This window comes from Aedes albopictus, chromosome 3 (assembly GCF_035046485.1).
Source record: "Aedes albopictus strain Foshan chromosome 3, AalbF5, whole genome shotgun sequence".
Classification (NCBI taxonomy): Eukaryota; Metazoa; Arthropoda; class Insecta; order Diptera; family Culicidae; genus Aedes; species Aedes albopictus.
Window position 1 is genome coordinate 317,607,952 of NC_085138.1, and position 16,982 is coordinate 317,624,933.

At 38.5% G+C, this 16,982-nt stretch overlaps 1 protein-coding gene across 1 annotated transcript in view; it reads right to left on the reverse strand.

Annotated features, from left to right (window-relative positions):
- The window catches only part of LOC109401254 (transcription elongation regulator 1), a 38,932-nt gene that overhangs the window by 13,125 nt on the left and 8,825 nt on the right, over positions 1–16,982 (reverse strand). Inside the window, exons 4-5 of the mRNA XM_019673722.3 lie at positions 7,636–7,908; positions 7,254–7,567 (exon numbers count right to left, since the gene is read on the reverse strand). Coding sequence (XP_019529267.3) covers positions 7,254–7,567; positions 7,636–7,908 — 587 coding nt within the window. The remainder of the gene's footprint in view (positions 1–7,253; positions 7,568–7,635; positions 7,909–16,982) is intronic.

Consider the following 16,982-nt stretch of genomic DNA (forward strand, 5'->3'; position numbering starts at 1 on the left):
TTTGACCAAGTTGGCGCGTCTGTTTGACGTTGAAGTTATGAGTATGTTTTGAAATTGTGATGGTTTTGTACCAAACGAGAATTGCTTGAAGAAAAAAAACAAGAGATGGTTTTGTACCAGTTATAGAACGGTTTTGTACCGAAAGTAAAATGGTTTTGTTCTAGACGAACAGATGTCTAATTAAAGATAAAAAGAGAAAGTTTTGTATCAGATGTGAGATGGTTATGTACCGCAAGAGAGAAATGGTTTTGTACCAAAGTGAAATGGTTTTGTACCAGACAATGTATTACAAATAATTGGAAGTTTCCGTACCAGATGTGAAGAGGTTTTGTACCGAAAAAGAAATGGTTTTTTTTATCAAACGTGAAACTGTTTTGTACCGTGAACCTAATGGTTGTGTACCAGATGTGTTTTTGTACCAGTTGTGAGGTGGTTTGGTACCAATCGAGAAATGGTTTTGTACCAAAGATAGAGTTGTTTTTCACCAGATGCGGTTTTGTACCGAACGAGAAATGGTTTTGTACCAAATCAAGAGCTGCTTGTTTGCAAAGGTTTTTGTTCCAGGTGTGAAATGGTTTTGTACCAGAGATAGAGCGTTTTCGCACGAGATGTGGTTTTGCACCATATGTGCACATTCATGAAATGGTTCTGTTCTAAAACAAGAGGTGTTCGTTTGCAAAGGGATGGAATGGTTTTGTACCAGTTGTGAAATGGTTCTGTACCAGGAAGGGAGATATTGTAGTATAAATTAGATGGCTTGGGGCCAAATGTGGATTGTTTAGATACCATAATTAAAATGGCTTAGGTTTGGTCCAAATATGTGTGGTTTTGTACCTAATTGGTAGCTGAAAAGAGGTAGTTTTGTACCTAATTGGTAGGTAAAGAGGAGTGGTTTTGCGGAAGAGTGATTGATTGGTCCGAATTTTGGGTGTCCTTGTAAATGAAGAGAAATTACATTTGTATTGTATTGGACTTTGGCTTTGTTCTAAACCCATGATCGGTAGTGTGGAGATGGTCGAACATGTATTTGTTCTGGATTTATGCGAGAATTGAGAATGCTGTGTCGACACTGTTTCGATCTTAAGAAGTGACTTCTATAGGGTGATCCAGTAACTGGATAGTGAACTGATGACATGTTTCCGTGACTATGATTGGAATCGAAAAATGTTCAAAGTGTTACGTCTGTTTGTCTATGTTTGTGTCTAGTATTCGTACTTTGAGAGTGACTATACTTTTGAAACTAATTATAGGCGAGATTATAGGTCAGTATGTGTTGTGGGAAATAGTTGATTATCAACACGAACCAGAGGAGTACAACATAATAAAAAAAATAATGATCGGGTACTGTTTCTACAGTTGTGTACCACTCTTAAAATGGTTGAGTTCCACAATATAAATGATTTATTTCCAAAACAAAAACACATGTGAACTAGAAACATAATTTCTATGAAAATTGTAGGTGATGGGTAGGATAGTTGTTGAACATCGATTATCATAATCTATCATAATGCATTTAGTGCAATATTGATCAGGGGTCGGAGGTCAAGTGGGAGGAAGGTATAAACATCTCACCATGATGTATTCTGCAGAGATTTGCTAACTGAACTCGACGAATTGGATCCGTCATTCCGGAAAATCTTCTTTCGATTTAAGAACGAGACAGCAAACAAATGACACACTGTTATACATTTATCGTTAAAGCAACGCGTGCGAGGGATTCCCTCTTGCGGTTGGTGTCGTTTTTATGCTGCTCATGCTGCCAGACGATGAAGAAGCATTGTCGGAAGGTGTTCCTATGCATCTTCAAAAAAAAAAAGTTAACAGAATAGAACAGTTTTGGTTTTAGGAATTTTGGAAAATTTCTGATCTATTAGTTTAGAATATGCAATTTCGATGAGCGTTTCATACAAAATATATTAGAGAATACATTTTAAAAGGTCGGTTGAAGAAATCAACGCATGAAAACGTTTTTGAAATTGAACGGTGATTCCGAGACAGTTCAGGCAAACTACCTTGGAATTCACTTTCAAAGTAAATGAACAATATTCATGTAGAAATTATATGCTAGATTATTGCGAAGGAATTTGCATAGTGGCACATAGCTGATGTATAGTTTTGTTTTGACACTGCTGGGAACATAATTACCATACAACTTTACAAATAGATGACACCATTATCTGATGTGGCAGAGGAAAAGAACCGTCTGTCGTCGTAGTAAGAGTCTGGGAAGAACGGTTTGAGGTCTTCTTTATAGCCTAACGTTTGGATAGCAGGTTAAACACGCGGAACAGCTCAGTTTTAGAAAAGGTGCTGCCGTGAGTGAGTCAAGTTCCACATGTAGTAGATCCTTCGTATAGCAACACTGTATAATAGTATTCTTGAGCAACTATTTTGAACAGTTCCTCCGTAGATGACCTCATTAACATCCTAGAGTTTCTGCGTTTGGAGGTGAATGGATCAGCCCTGGGAATTCGTGCAGTTACTATAATTGGACCGAAGCCATGACCAAAACTTAGAAGGAAAGAAGCGCCTCCATCATTAAGGAAAGTTTGTAAAATCGTCCATCAGTTTTGAACAGTCACTAAATCAATAGTGTTACGGATTAGTTTCAGAGTGGTTCGTAGATATTGCTGAAATGGGTTCGATCCCAATGTTAATTTTGGAGCTGATGTCACAGATAGTGTAAATGAGAGTAGAACTAAATGAATCTGTTCATCGGCATGTGGTGTATGAGTGCTGAGGCAGATATAGCACTGCTGACTTACACACCAAGGGATTCCATGGAGATTATTGAAATAATTAAAGTAGAAATCGAGGTATCTGAGAAAAACTACAGCTACATTCTTGGTAGTGCTAATAAGGTGTTCTGGTGGCTTGATCTGTGAAAGATTTGAACGCACGGAAGATATAATAGTGGATCGAGGCTACAGTATCACCAGTTCAAGGGTGCCCCCCAAACGAGACATCATCGAATCTGATTCGCGCCCATAAATACTTCGTCGGCTATGCCGTGACGAGTACATCACGAAGTTCTGCATGTTACGAGCCGCTGTGACTGGAAGGTTTTCGAGGTTCATGAGGTGACTCAGAGGAATTCTCGAAGATTGATGCTGAAGATGCCCTTCATCGGTTAGGAATTTCCGCGTACACACGACCGTGACAACGTTTTAACGATACATGACTTGTTTAAAGTAAGCTGTACACCTGAGTTTTTTCAGAGGGTTATGTATGGTTAATTGGGACCATGGACTGAATTATTGGATATTCGATTGACATGTGTTGTTGGTAGTAGAACTCAAACAAACACTATTTGTCTGTAGCATTCAATGTTTGGAGAGTATTAGAGTATTTAGGCATTTCGGTTACCGGTTTACTATGTAATGGCGTGCAATGTTGGAGGGTTTGTACCAGGTGTTCGCTACGAAACAGATTCTGCTAAGACGATTCAGGTTGAAGGGTTTGAACTGTATACCTGAATAGGTGAAGTTAGTTGTATTTGCTGCGATGGAAATCAATGGAGTTGGGAAGCAAATTTGCACATTTATACAAGGCAGCGTGATTTAGAATGTATTGGAAATTGCAGAAGTAGCACATGGATCACGTCAATAAATAACTACAATGAAATGTGGGTTCTGGTCAGATGTTGAGGTAAATTTCATGGAACCATTATCGTCGACAGTTTCGTTGGAATTGATTTTATACGGGAGGTCTTTGCACTAAATGTTCTGCAGATTTGATTTTTTCATAGATGATCAAGATGTATAATGGACCTTATTGCATTGGCGAAGAAACAAGGAAATACTGCGAGTACTAGAGGATCGACTCAGGACTACACTTAGTTGGTTTTCGAAAAGTGGAGGAGAGGAACGGATCAACAAGACCATACTTGGGTGGCTGACGGAAGCTGACAGTCACGACTAGGTCTGGAACAGAAGATCCATTTCGCCGACAACTCGGCAATGCACTATACAGCTGACATTGCGAAGGCCTTGTATATACTTGGACGGTGATTGTGATGAGCTGCCGTGTATCAGCGAAGCATCTGTATGCACAAAGTGAAGGTGCTATGCTATGACTACTGGGAAGGGAAACATAAGGGAGCAGATGTGTAGGTTGTTGAGCAGAGCAGGTTTTGGTCGGTAGTTTTCAAATAAATTTGAGATTGTTGAACTTAATAAAACTGATTGTCAAGGGAGGTCGATTGAATTGGGCATCTAGCGTGGATCATTGACACAGAGCACTGTAGCGAAGCAATCACGACGATAGGATGACATTAGGCAGGATCTTAATCATTTAGGAGAACTAGGTGAATATCATTTCGATGAAGTTAATGTCTTTAATGTATAGGGGGGATGTAGAGTCTAGAGGCGCATTGGCCCTTTATATAAAGAGATCAAGTTAGACAGCCCTGTCATGAATGTCATCGGATATAAGTGTGGTGGCAGATCGAGAGTAACGAAGCGAAGTGTGAGACGTGAATGGCGTGTGTTGGATTGCAAGAAAATATAAAACGTGAAACTTACATAAAAGTATTTCAGTTGGAATTCAATGAACGTCTTCGATCCTACAATAAGCACATCATCCAAGAAGTTAGACACCCCCTCGACACCACATAACAACTTCTCGATTTCCCGCTGAACTATTCCTGATGCCGGTTTCACACCGAAGGGTAAACGGTTCATTCGATACACCCCTTGGGTAGTAGATATGGCACACATTTCTTTAGAATCATCGTCTAACTCGAATTGATTGTACGCCTTTGACAAATCCAATTTGGAAAACCTCCGGCCACCGTTCAATTTTGAGAAAATCTCTTCTGCTGTGGGCAACGGATGTTTTACGTCCTGCAAATAGCTGTTCAAGGTCACTTTATAGTCCCCACACAACCTGATACTCGAGTCCGGTTTCACAACTGGTACCAACGGCGTACCCCATTCGCTGCTATCGCACTTGGTAATTATGCCCTCCCTTTCCATCTTGTCCAGCTCACCAGCTACTTGATCGCGAAACTTGAAGGGAACCTGCCTGGGCTTCTTAAATGTTGGTTGAGCATCGGGAGTCAGTTGCAAATTGATTTTTCCGTACGCGTAACACCCCAATTCGTTAGAGAACAAGTTTTCATGTCTTTGTAGAATACGCGCCAACTCAGCTTCGTGCCCATGAACTGCAACATTATTTACGACTGTCAGCTGCATGTTGAAAGCTTTCATGAAATTCTTGCCAAGTAATGGAGGTCCCCGCCCATTCACCACCGCAAACAAAATTTGCTTCGTCTTTTCACTATATGTCAGAGGTAGAAACACAACCCCTGCAACTTGCATTTTGTCCCCAGAATACAATTGTAACTGCAAACCCGATTTTTCCAAAGGCCACTTATTCAATTTCTGCCTATAGAACTCTTCAGAAATCACACAAAGTCCCGCCCCCGAATCAAGTTCCATCATGAATGTGTCTATCCCTATCATAACCTCGATTTTGAACCAGTCCTTTGCCCTATCTTTCTCTGACAAATTGTACAAATTAGCAGTACCACACTTACTTATGTAATTTTGCTGAAGGTTGACTTGGTCCGTTTCGTTATTCCTGTTGTCGCCGTCCTGTGGAGTCGCCTGCGGAGTCGCCTGATGCTCCGCAGACAGGTAGAAATTTCGCTGGTACTCACAAGCCGCTTGGAGATGGCCCTTCTTGTTGCACTTTTTGCATACATATTCCTTGAACCGGCAGTCCCGTCGATAATGACCGGCCCTTCCACATGCCAAACACTTTCCTCTCGAGTAATCCAGCCGTTGTTCCGATTTCCCACTGCTGTTAGCCTTCGTGTTTACATGTTTCTTGTCCTTGACGAACATCAGTTGAATCGCTGTATCGTCCGACTCATACTTCAGCGCCAACTCCTGGGCTTTCTCCAATGTCAGTTTCTCATCCTCCTCACAAACCCTGTCGTACGCCTTACCATCCAATCCGTCCACGAATTTGTTTATAAGGTTGTGCGTAAGCGCATCGCCAAATCTGCAGTTCGCCGCTAGGTTTTTAATCCGCACTATCCATTGATTGACTGTCTCGTGACCATTTTCGTGCCGCTTTGCTCGAAAAAATAGTCTTCGCTCCTTGTGAATCACGACCGGGGGAGTAAAATGCGTCGTCAGCATCTTACACAAATCGGCAAAACTTTTGTCTTTTGGCTGATCCGGTGTACATAAATCCCTCAAGAGCTTGTAGGTTTTTGAGCTCAGATGATTAATCAAAACCGCCTTCTTCATGTCGTCTGTAACCTTGGACGTGACGAAAAACTGTTCCAGCTGCTCTCGATACAGTTGCCATTCTTCCACCTCCGCATCGAAGGTGCGAAACGCTGCAGTGGCCGCCATCTTTGCACTTCCCCGGAAAATCGATCCCGTTTTCTGCGGTCCTTTTAACTACTCTGTTTTCTTTATTTTCCGCAACCACGACGTCACCAACTCGCGTTACATACTCGTCGCCATTGTGATGTTTACGGAAATAATTTAATTAAACGTGATTTCGAATGATTACAACTTTATTAGAATTTAGGATTACGCTGTTATTCTCGCGCCCGTCCGTTCAAGTCAAGACGCGCTCTTCTCTCTCTATTTGACATTCGTGTTCTTTCGTGTGGTTTTTCGTACTGCTGATCGACAGACCTGTTCATACACTCAACCAAATCTCACACTAATATTGACGACCTTAAATTATATAGTACTCCACATTTGCATAGAATGTGTTCAGCAGTTTCGTTTTCCGTTTGACAAAAACGACATTCAGAAGATTGAATTTTACCAATCTTATTTAAGTGATATCTGCTTGGGCAGTGCCCAGTCATCAGACCGGTTATTACCCTGAGATATTTTTTGTTCAGATTTAATGTTATAGATAATGTTATAGATTACATACATACATTACATATATAAAATTTCAACTACCAGTGGTAACCATCCAACAATTAGCGGGAATCGGTCAACATTAAGGATGCGTTCGCCATTTGGGTTTCCGACTTCCAGTACAAATGTTTTGATTTCTCTTAGAAAATGAAATTTAAGGGAATTATAATTCAGTGGAAAGTCAACATCTCTTACCGTCTCTCTGGATGCATAACGTGATAAAGCGCGCTGTGCCATATGTCCTTGTGGCAAATGGGGTAGAACCAGTAAGACGTGTTTTATTGATTACGAGTTACACTATTGAGAGAGTCTATATACAAAGTTTGAGGTTTAGCGTCAAATAACCTAAGCACTTACCCTTCGCGATCTTCACGATCGAGCAGCTCGACCAGCTCCCAGCGATGATCCTTCTTCAGCTGTTTCTTCACTTCCTTCCAGGTGAGATCCGCATTCCGAACCAAATCGGCCAGCAGCGCGTTGAAGTGCCGGATGGCCTCGTCCCGTTGGTGCTGTTGACGTCCCTTGTCCCTGTCCCTAAGATGGGTAGCCAGCGTCCGCTGGACTTCTTTTTCACGCTCTTTTATACTTGCCTCGGCGCGGAGTCTCCTCTCGCGCTCCTTCTGCTGCCGCTCGGCTTCGTCGTCCGACGTCTGCGGGTGCTCGCCATCCTCCTGCGTGGAATAGAAGAAACTCGGTTTAGTTCGTTCCAAAATGTAACGAGCTTTGAATCTAGTCATACCTGATTACGTTCCTTTGATTCCGATCGATCCCGTGAAGATCCACGGCGATCACTGGATCGACGATCGCGTTTTTTGCGGTCCTTCTCCTTGGCTCGTTTCTTTTCGTCCTTCAGATATTTGATGTGCTCCTCGAAGAGATCTTCACGCAGAGCTGAGTCGGATATGGCCCGATAACGGCTGTCCGATTCTAGCCGCTTACGGACGTCGTGAAACCGCGAATGACGGCTGATCTCACTGTGTTCCCGAAGCATCGCCAGGAAGTCCTTGCGAATCTACGCACGAGAAGTGATTAGAAAGTGACAAGAGAGAGGGGAAAACATACATATTAGACCGACTGGAAACTACAACGGAACCTTACACGTAACTTAACATCAAGCCTTAACTATAGATCGTTTGAATGATTAGCGCGCGGATAATCATTCAAACCTTCAATCAGGGGCCTTAAGGAAGACAAAAGGGGGCATTAGGCTGAAAAGTAAAATCATTGTTAAATATATCCTGAAAGAAACGTCAGTTATTGCAAAGACAACGGAACAGTTGGAATTCTTAGAGTATACGACTGCACAAAAGCGACAGTTAGCTGGGCACTTGGGATCGCTATCGTAGATCGTCCTTGATCTTCGGAACAGATCATCTCCGTTGACTTCAATCTTTCTACATATACATTATCCAATTCATCGACCTTAATAACCAAACTGTCCCTTGACATTGACAGTTTCGTCGAACCTTAGCAACCAAAAATATTCACCGAGATCTCGGCAAACTCTACAAAGACGTGATACAACATTTTCCGGGACCTTAAAGAATCTCGGCAAATGTGGCACTGAATCTACCATCTATCCGGATCCCAAGTACCCATCAGCCGCGCATTTGGTACAGAAATACAAGGTCTCTTCCCAATGAGGTGGGGATTCTCAGTTTTATAACAAGGCAATGTTCGAATAGTACCATATTGAAATCATCCATCATCCTGCACAGCGGAATGCGCGCGCGCGACAGCGATTGGGTCCACCCATGGGGTCTCTTTTCAAGGAGCAGCTTTGCGCAGCAATCGCCGACTTCAGCAACAGACACACGGAGGGGAATTTTGATCGTTGATGATCCTCCCGCAGAGTGGCGATCCCGCGAGCAACGGTTGCAGCAGCTCTTGCGATAGGATCTCTAGTAGTAGTAGTAGTAGCAGTGGTACGATTACCTGCTGGAGTTACACAGTGTTGGATATAACAAAAGTTGACATAAAAAGGGACCGACAACGGTGTGCAGTACATGTGTTGGTATCATTTAGATTAGGATTATCTTAAAGCTATGGTATGGCTCAGTTCTACACTTTCATGTGACGATCAACAGCGGATTACAGCGACAGAAGGACAAGCTTCTCAATTGCGACCTCTTAAACGAGTTGAAAAGTTTATGCCAGGTGATCTTCTATACAGATGGCTCAAAAGTTGGAACAAAAACGGAAGCAGGAATCTACTGCCCTGGCATACAAATTTCAGTGGCGATGGGACACTATCCTACGGTGTTTCAAGCAGAGATTCTTGCTATTTTGAAATACGCAAATATTTGCCTTGAAAGAAAATACAGATTTGCAAATATTTGTATTTTCTCAGATAGTCTAGCTGCACTAGAAGCATTGTGCGCTTACAAATGCACTTCAAAGCTTGTTTGGGAAATACATTCTTTTACTGCGCAGGTTGTGCCGAGGGGACTCAGTAAACTTCCACTGGGTCCCAGGTCACTGTGACATTGAAGGGAATAAAATGGCAGCCGAACTTGCTAAAAGGGGTTCCAATTTACAGTTTGCTGGCCCAAAACCATTCCACTATAGGATTTCAGGCGGTCATAAATCGAAAAAGTCATGCTTCTCAAATCATTTTCTTTTATTTTCTATCCATTGCACATGAATAAGAAGAATCCAAAATTTAAAGTCTCTACGTGCTTTAGTTTCAGAGATACACGGTATCAAAGTCAAAATTGAGTAAAAAATTGAGCGAACTTTCGCAAAATAGTACATATTTTGAAACTTTCCTAAAAAAAATAAGTTTTTTTATATTGTTTTAAGTTATTATAGGGTATTGGTTCCCTTATTAGGCATGTGGCTCCCATTTTCATCCTACAAAAAACAAAGGATTGAAGTGCTGTTTGTTCTGTTTCTTATTTTTGTATTTTTTGTTAGAAGTGAGCACCCATGAAAACAAAAAGAACGGAATCAATCGGTGCCGTAATCGTTTGTTTTCGAATAGGATGAACATGGGAGCGTAAGATTACTGATGGAACACATACCCTATATTCTTGAAAGGATAGGCTTAGTGTACCAGTTATGGCTATAGTACCTCAAATTCGCCATAGTTGATTTTCAACCTTTAATGATGCAAATCTACATGAAAAAAATTGTGAACAACAGATCATGATCACAAAAGATGGTGTCAATCATTCAAACTTAACAATTTGCTCAAATTATGATAGAAATAATTCATTTTCCTTAACTTTTCGGCTTCCTTGCACCCTATTTCGCCATAGTGTACCAGTTATGGCTAACCCCGTAAGGAATGCATGTAAATAGTTCGAAGTGGAACCGAAATTAACAAATGTGTCCATAACTGGAACAGGGTTCCTATCATTGGCACACGCCATAATAAATACTAAAAGTAGTTTTGGCTCGGTTTCTATATTTTTCCTGTAAAGTATGAAAACTAATCTATCATTTGACATATCGATGACATCCGTCGGTCTTCTTCTTATTTTTATAGAATTAGTTTTCCTTAGGTAGTGCGATAACTGATACAGGCACCCTAATTGAATTTTTTACCGTGATATATTTGCAACAATGTTCAGGTAACCATTTCTTTTCCTATGCAACTATCTAAGTGTGCAAGTGTGTCAAGGTATATTTAATACATAAACAATAGTCATCTACTCCTGAAAAATAGTATACCGTGCCATGCCCTAATACCGTGACCTTAAGGATGCACTTCACTTCAAAGAGCCCTGTAAAAATCAATTAGCTGTGTTTCTTGATTTTTCAAAGGCTATATTATTGCTTATTGTGTGTATCATGCATAATAAATATAAATTATAGATTTCCAAATGTTTAAGCCATCATTAATATCAAAATGGTAAAACATAGCATTGTGCCTAATACCGTGTATGTGACCCGCATAAATTGGTGGTCTTTTGAACCATCACTATATCAATCCTACTAAGTTTATACTTAAAAGAACCTGTGCGTTAAACGTTGCCTAGAGGTTTGTACAATTGATTCATGAAGTAAAAAGTATTAATAATATTTTTAGTTTGCAGTTTTAGCCGAAACACGGTATTTAGAACACAAAAGGAACCATGCCCTAATACCGTGTAAGGACTGTTCATTTTATAAAGAGGACAACTTTGCAAGGCTATAAAAAAAAACGCGTAGTTGAAATTTGAGCAGCCTTGGTTAGTTTTTCAGTACATTATATTAGCAGATAATAACCATAAATAAATTGGGTTAAAATTATTGAACTTAATAGAAATGTGGCAAAGTGTTTCGAGAGATCAATTTTTCAATTCCCAAAAACTAAAGATAAACACAAAATTTCTCTAAAACATCTGTGTATCGTTTTTAATTGCATTAAAGTGTTTGCCATGCTGCAGCAGTTTGAGTGATACATATTCTGGCAAAATATAAACCTAATCGGAATAATGGTTGTTGAGATATTTAAGTTACAAGTTGGACTCGATTTTTAGAATAAAATTTATTTGTTAAACAAAAATGTATAAAAATATTAAATTTTGAATGTTTTCAATGGATCCAGTCGAAAGTACTAATAATGTAATTTCAAATGCAGAAAACCGCTTCTTGATAGCATTGTTGGCTTGGTTACTGTGCTTCATGGCAGTTACCGGACATAAAACCGCTCCATTCTTTGAAGGTTCTTCAAAATAACGATGTACTATATTGCAAATACAACTTAACAATGATGTCGAAAATAAAAATTAACATGTAGTTATTTTCAAATAAGGTATATAATCACATAGGGTCAGACCTTGCTGAAAATAAATAATAATAAGCTTCTCTAGAATCAAAAACTTGCATTTATGGAGCAAAAAGTATGCAATTTTTCATTATGGCCATCATTAAGTATAAAATTTTTGATGAAGAATGTAGTTTAAAGCATATTTTTCTTCGGTATCATTTAAAATGCGATTCTCTTCTATACTGGACAAATTTTGAACTGATTCCGTAGTGTTATTGCATCACTGGACTTAAATAAGTATTTTTTATCAATTTCATTGATAACAAGGCAACTCACTATATCAAGCTGTATAATGCTTGGTGCATTATTACTGACCAACTATCACACTTTACCTTTAGAAGAATAGTATAAGATCCCAACACATTGAAAAGTTCATGAAAATTTTAAAGTTATGTATGTGGAAAGTTGTGCAGAATTTTGAGAAATGGGGTTTTATTGAGTTTTAACGAAAACCGCTTCAGTTCTATAACTTAGGACAATTTGTATAATGTTATATTTTTCCTACACTGTAGAATAGCTATGGAAATTTATGCAAAAGACCGATAATGATTTTATTGAAAAATAAAAAAGATATCACACAAATAAGGTGTCCTCTTTATAAAATGAACAGTCCTTATTCGTGCTTTGCACTCACATTTTGTAAATATTTTTATTTGCTTGTTTTTGTAAATAAGTGCCAAATTTATTACGCCTAACTTAAGAAGGTTTAGTATGCTAATGATTGAACTAGTTACTCAGTTAAAAAAATAATACACTTAGTAAAATATTTGAGTTTTTTTTTGTCAAATGCACCAAGGTTGCAACTATTCATTTGCAAAGATTTACATTCATTTGCTATTATCTTAGTCCAGAAGCATGCTATCGAAAAACAATGTATGGATGAATTTAACCTTGTAGTTTTATCTGAAAATTTGCCGAATAACATGGGGGTCGCACACGTATTCCAAAGTCGTGAGCGAGCTGTGAAGGCAACTTTCCACAGGGTGAATGAAATTTACATTCACCGCGTGGAGAGTTGCCTTCACAGCTCGCTCACGACTTTGGTATACGTTTGCGACCCCAATGTTATTCGGCAAATTTTCAGATAAAACTACAAGGTTAAATTCATCCATACATTGTTTTTCGATAGCATGCTTCTGGACTGAGATAATAGCAAATGAATGTAAATCTTTGCAAATGAATGGTTGCAACCTTGAAATGCACGGTATTAGGGCATGGCACGATACAGGGATATAACGTGGCTGCTTGTGTATCACATTCGAGACACACTGGCGGAGTTGCTAATTATGTAAAAAAAATCAGTTCAATACAACCTTCTATTAAACGAGGAATGCGAAAGCAATTGGCTCTTAGGTATCGCAGTTGTACGTGGCATGAAGATGAGTAATTATGGTGTTCTACACTGCAAATTTAATTTGCTGCTATTCAGCAAACTTTGCTGATTTTTTTTTGTGCTGATTTCATTCAGCAATACGAATTTACTGAGTATCAGCAATTATTTTTCAACTTGCTGAACAATCCAGCAATTTTCACAGTTGATCAGCAACGTTGTTCTGAAATTCAGCAAAAATGTTGCTGAAATTCAGCAATTTATTTTGCTGATTTTTTTTTTGTGCTGGAAGCATTTCAAAAAATTTGGTGTGTATATCACTCTCCCAGTGCTAATTACCAGCGTTTTATTCAAGTTATGGAAAACTGGCTGGAGACGTTTTTAGATTCATGTATTCATATTATGTACTTGCTGGCGACTTTATTATCAATTGGTATGACAATCCTAATTTGAATCATTTGAAACGGCTAGCAAACTTTTACAATTTAAAACAAATGATTTTACGCGTATTGCCCAACACAGCAAAACTCTAATTGACCATGTTTATTCGAATTTCGATACTGTGTAAATTAGGATGGCCCACTCTTATATGAAAAACAAAAATTTAAAAAAATACCAAGTCTTACCTCCTCAATCAGTTGTTTTGGACTCCCAGAAGCTACGTTCAAAATTTGAGCAAAATCGATAAAGCCTATGGGGGCGCTAAACAAGCTTGAAGTTTGAATGGGAAATCATAGCCAAATGTATGCAGAAATCTAGAGTTTTCGAACTTTGCCGCTAGGTGGCGCTGTAAGCATTAAATATCCAAACCATTTGGTATTTTTGTAGGTGACTATATACCAAACAACTATGTCGAAGACCGCAAAGTCATCCGACGTCTACGAAAAAAGTTATACCCTAGGCAAAGAAGTACTCAAAAACAAACGCTTTCGAGTCTTGTTGCAAGAGGTGTGGATTTTCATACTAACGACGATTCTTTAGATCGAAAATCAGCTGTTTTAACTGACGTCCTGAAAACCTGTACCAATCAACTAGTCGAACATAAAGTTGTTACATTAAAAAATACGAACAGCTGGTACAATTTGGATCTACTGCGTCTTAAACGCAAAAGAGACAAACTGTGCAAAAATGGCGTAGAAATGAAAGTTTTAGAAATTGGAAAAGGTACAAGGTCGCGCGCAATAAGTACTCGCAATTGGGTTCTTTAGGCGTATCAAGATTATTTCATAATCAGATTCTCCGCCCAAAAATTAGTCGAAATTCAAAATTTCATAATTTTTGGAGTCCAGGAACTATTTTTAAAATGCATTTTAAGTATGTATGGGGATTTTTTTTTGTTCGGGTAGAACTGTCATTTTATCCACGAAAATTGAAACTGTTTTATTAATTAAACCATCTAAATAAAGAAATTGAAATCCAATAAAATCACGTTATACTCAGAAAAATGAGCTCTTTCGATTAGGCTATAGAAAATTTACTAAACAACCCAATTTGTTAAACCAACTCTTTGAGAGTATGTTCAGAGCAAAATTTATCAGCATCAAAGCAACAGCAAAGAGTTATGGAAAAATTTAAAGTCATTGTTAAAACCTAGTACATCAAAACCACGGTCCATAATCTTCAATTTGCGTGTTTGATAAGTATATGGTGATTATGATTATCCACTCTACACGGGCGGGATAAAAAAGTCAATTTTTTGCACTACTGTGAAGCCGGACCCAGAGCAAATTATGCAATTCCTACCAGTGCCACCACTCATCAGTTACTTCGGAAATCCCGGTTACAATTGGAAGCCTATCTAGAAAAATTAAGCCCTCTCGAGGTTTTTTTTACAATCCCGTTTAGGCGCTGTCCATAAACTACGTAGACTCATTTTTAGCAATCTCAGACCCCCCTCCCCCTCCGTAGACGTTTGTTCATACAAAAAAAATGAAATTTGTATAGAGCGTAGACTTTGGACACACCCCCCTCCCCCCTCAGAGTCTTCGTAGTTTATGGACAGGCCCTACCTAAAATAAAATTGCAGAATGGATGATTACTTTTTCGTTTGTGTAGCATCGAATCTATTGATCAAAAAATATTAAAATAACGCTCTTAAGCTAGCTTTAATGCATCCAGTTGTTATTCCAATAAGGTTTAAGATTATTTTATCACGACTTTATGCAATCTATTAGGATTTAAGACCGACAAGATATGACATGGATCCGGCTTTGAAAGTAGTTTTAGTATTAGGTTTTAATGCGTACTTAACAGTTCGCTTGCAATGAAATCTCTGCTTCGCAAAAAGACAAATTGATAAGTTTTATTCGTTAGACTACAAACAGTATCAAAGTTGCTTGTGTTGTTAAAGCTGATTGACAAAAAACCGTTTCATTAAACCTAAAAGACTGTTACGGGTATAAATATTTGTTACAATTATAAGACATAATAATTGTTAAATGTGTTATAAATTTTATATTCGTACGTTATTTGTGTTACATGTTTCATTTTAAGTTGTAAATATTCCCCGAGTTTAATACACATTTATAGGGTTCTGACAAAATATGAAATGCAATCCAATATTGATTGCCAACTTTCAGGCTATTTCGGGCAGCGGTCAAGTACTAGAGATATAAAACGTTCCCTGCCACGGACTTCAAGTTGTTGAACTCAAGTATCGAACCCTGAAACGGGATGCCCGATTAGGATTAGTTTTCCTAGACAAAACCAAGCTATGAACACAGCAACAATTGCTGTGAACTAAAAGGCATAATGCCAACTAAAATACAATTCCAGGATGACTGATGGACCCAAACCAATAAATGAAACCTCGTCATCCTGTGATCGGAACATGTTATCCATCTGGATAATAGGGCTTATTTATGTTCTGTGTTGTGTTGCGTCAATTTGTAATTTGTGCATTTGTAAGGCTCTTTGTGTTGTGATATGCTAATACTTTGTAAATAATTTATTTTCTTTTATTTTTGTAAAATGGCGCCCAACTGAAAAACCCCGTACAGCTAGCCGGAAGGATTACAACTTCAGTCTTAAGGCCATTTTATTTTTGTGGACAGTTAACCTCCATAAAAGTAAAGTTTAGTTAAGGTTAGATTTATTCGTTACGTGATTTGGAGAGCAATTTGGCTTTCGGGTAACAATCTTTAGTTTTGAGTAAAGGTGTTTTCTGGGGACTTGTTAGTACTAGGCATGTAAACCTTTCCCTGCCACGGACTTCAAGTTCTTGAGCTCAAGTATCGAACCCTGAAACGGGATGCCCGATTAGGATTAGTTTTCCTAGACAAAACCAAGCTATGAACACAATAACAACTACTGTGAACTAAAAGGCATACTGCCAATTAAAATACAAATCCAGGATGACTGATGGACCCAAACCAATAAATGAAACCTCGTCATCCTGTGATCGGAAGATGTTATCCATCTGGATAACAGGGCACATTTATGTTATATGTTGTGCTGTGTCCACTTGTGATGTTTCTTGTTTGTGCATTTATAAGGTTTTATGTGTATAGTGAAGTGTCAATACTTTGTAATAATTAATTTCTTTTATTTTTGTAACAAGACTTTATCAAATCCATGACAAAACCTTAATAAATAAAATATATGTCTAAATGTCTAAGAGCATAGAGCATAGAAATTGTTACTTGGGTAGAAACGGGGAACAAATACGAACATCTATTTTTTTTGCATGACACTTCACAGAATTCCTTATATTATAAAGGTATAAATGTTTTCAATTCGAAACCTGACCACATCACAAATGCAGCAACTCTAGCACAGTTTGAGAAACTATGTATTTTACTAAAAGCTGTTTTTTGAACAGCTACTCTGTTGATTTTTTATTCATGACTAGAATTTGTATCTCGACGAAGTTTACCAACGGATTTTTTTTTGACAATTTATATTTTGTAATAGGAGGCACGAACAAACTATAATGGCCCCGATGATGATAAAAGACAATTACACCGTCTTTGACCTAGCGGCCTCTACAGACTGAACATTA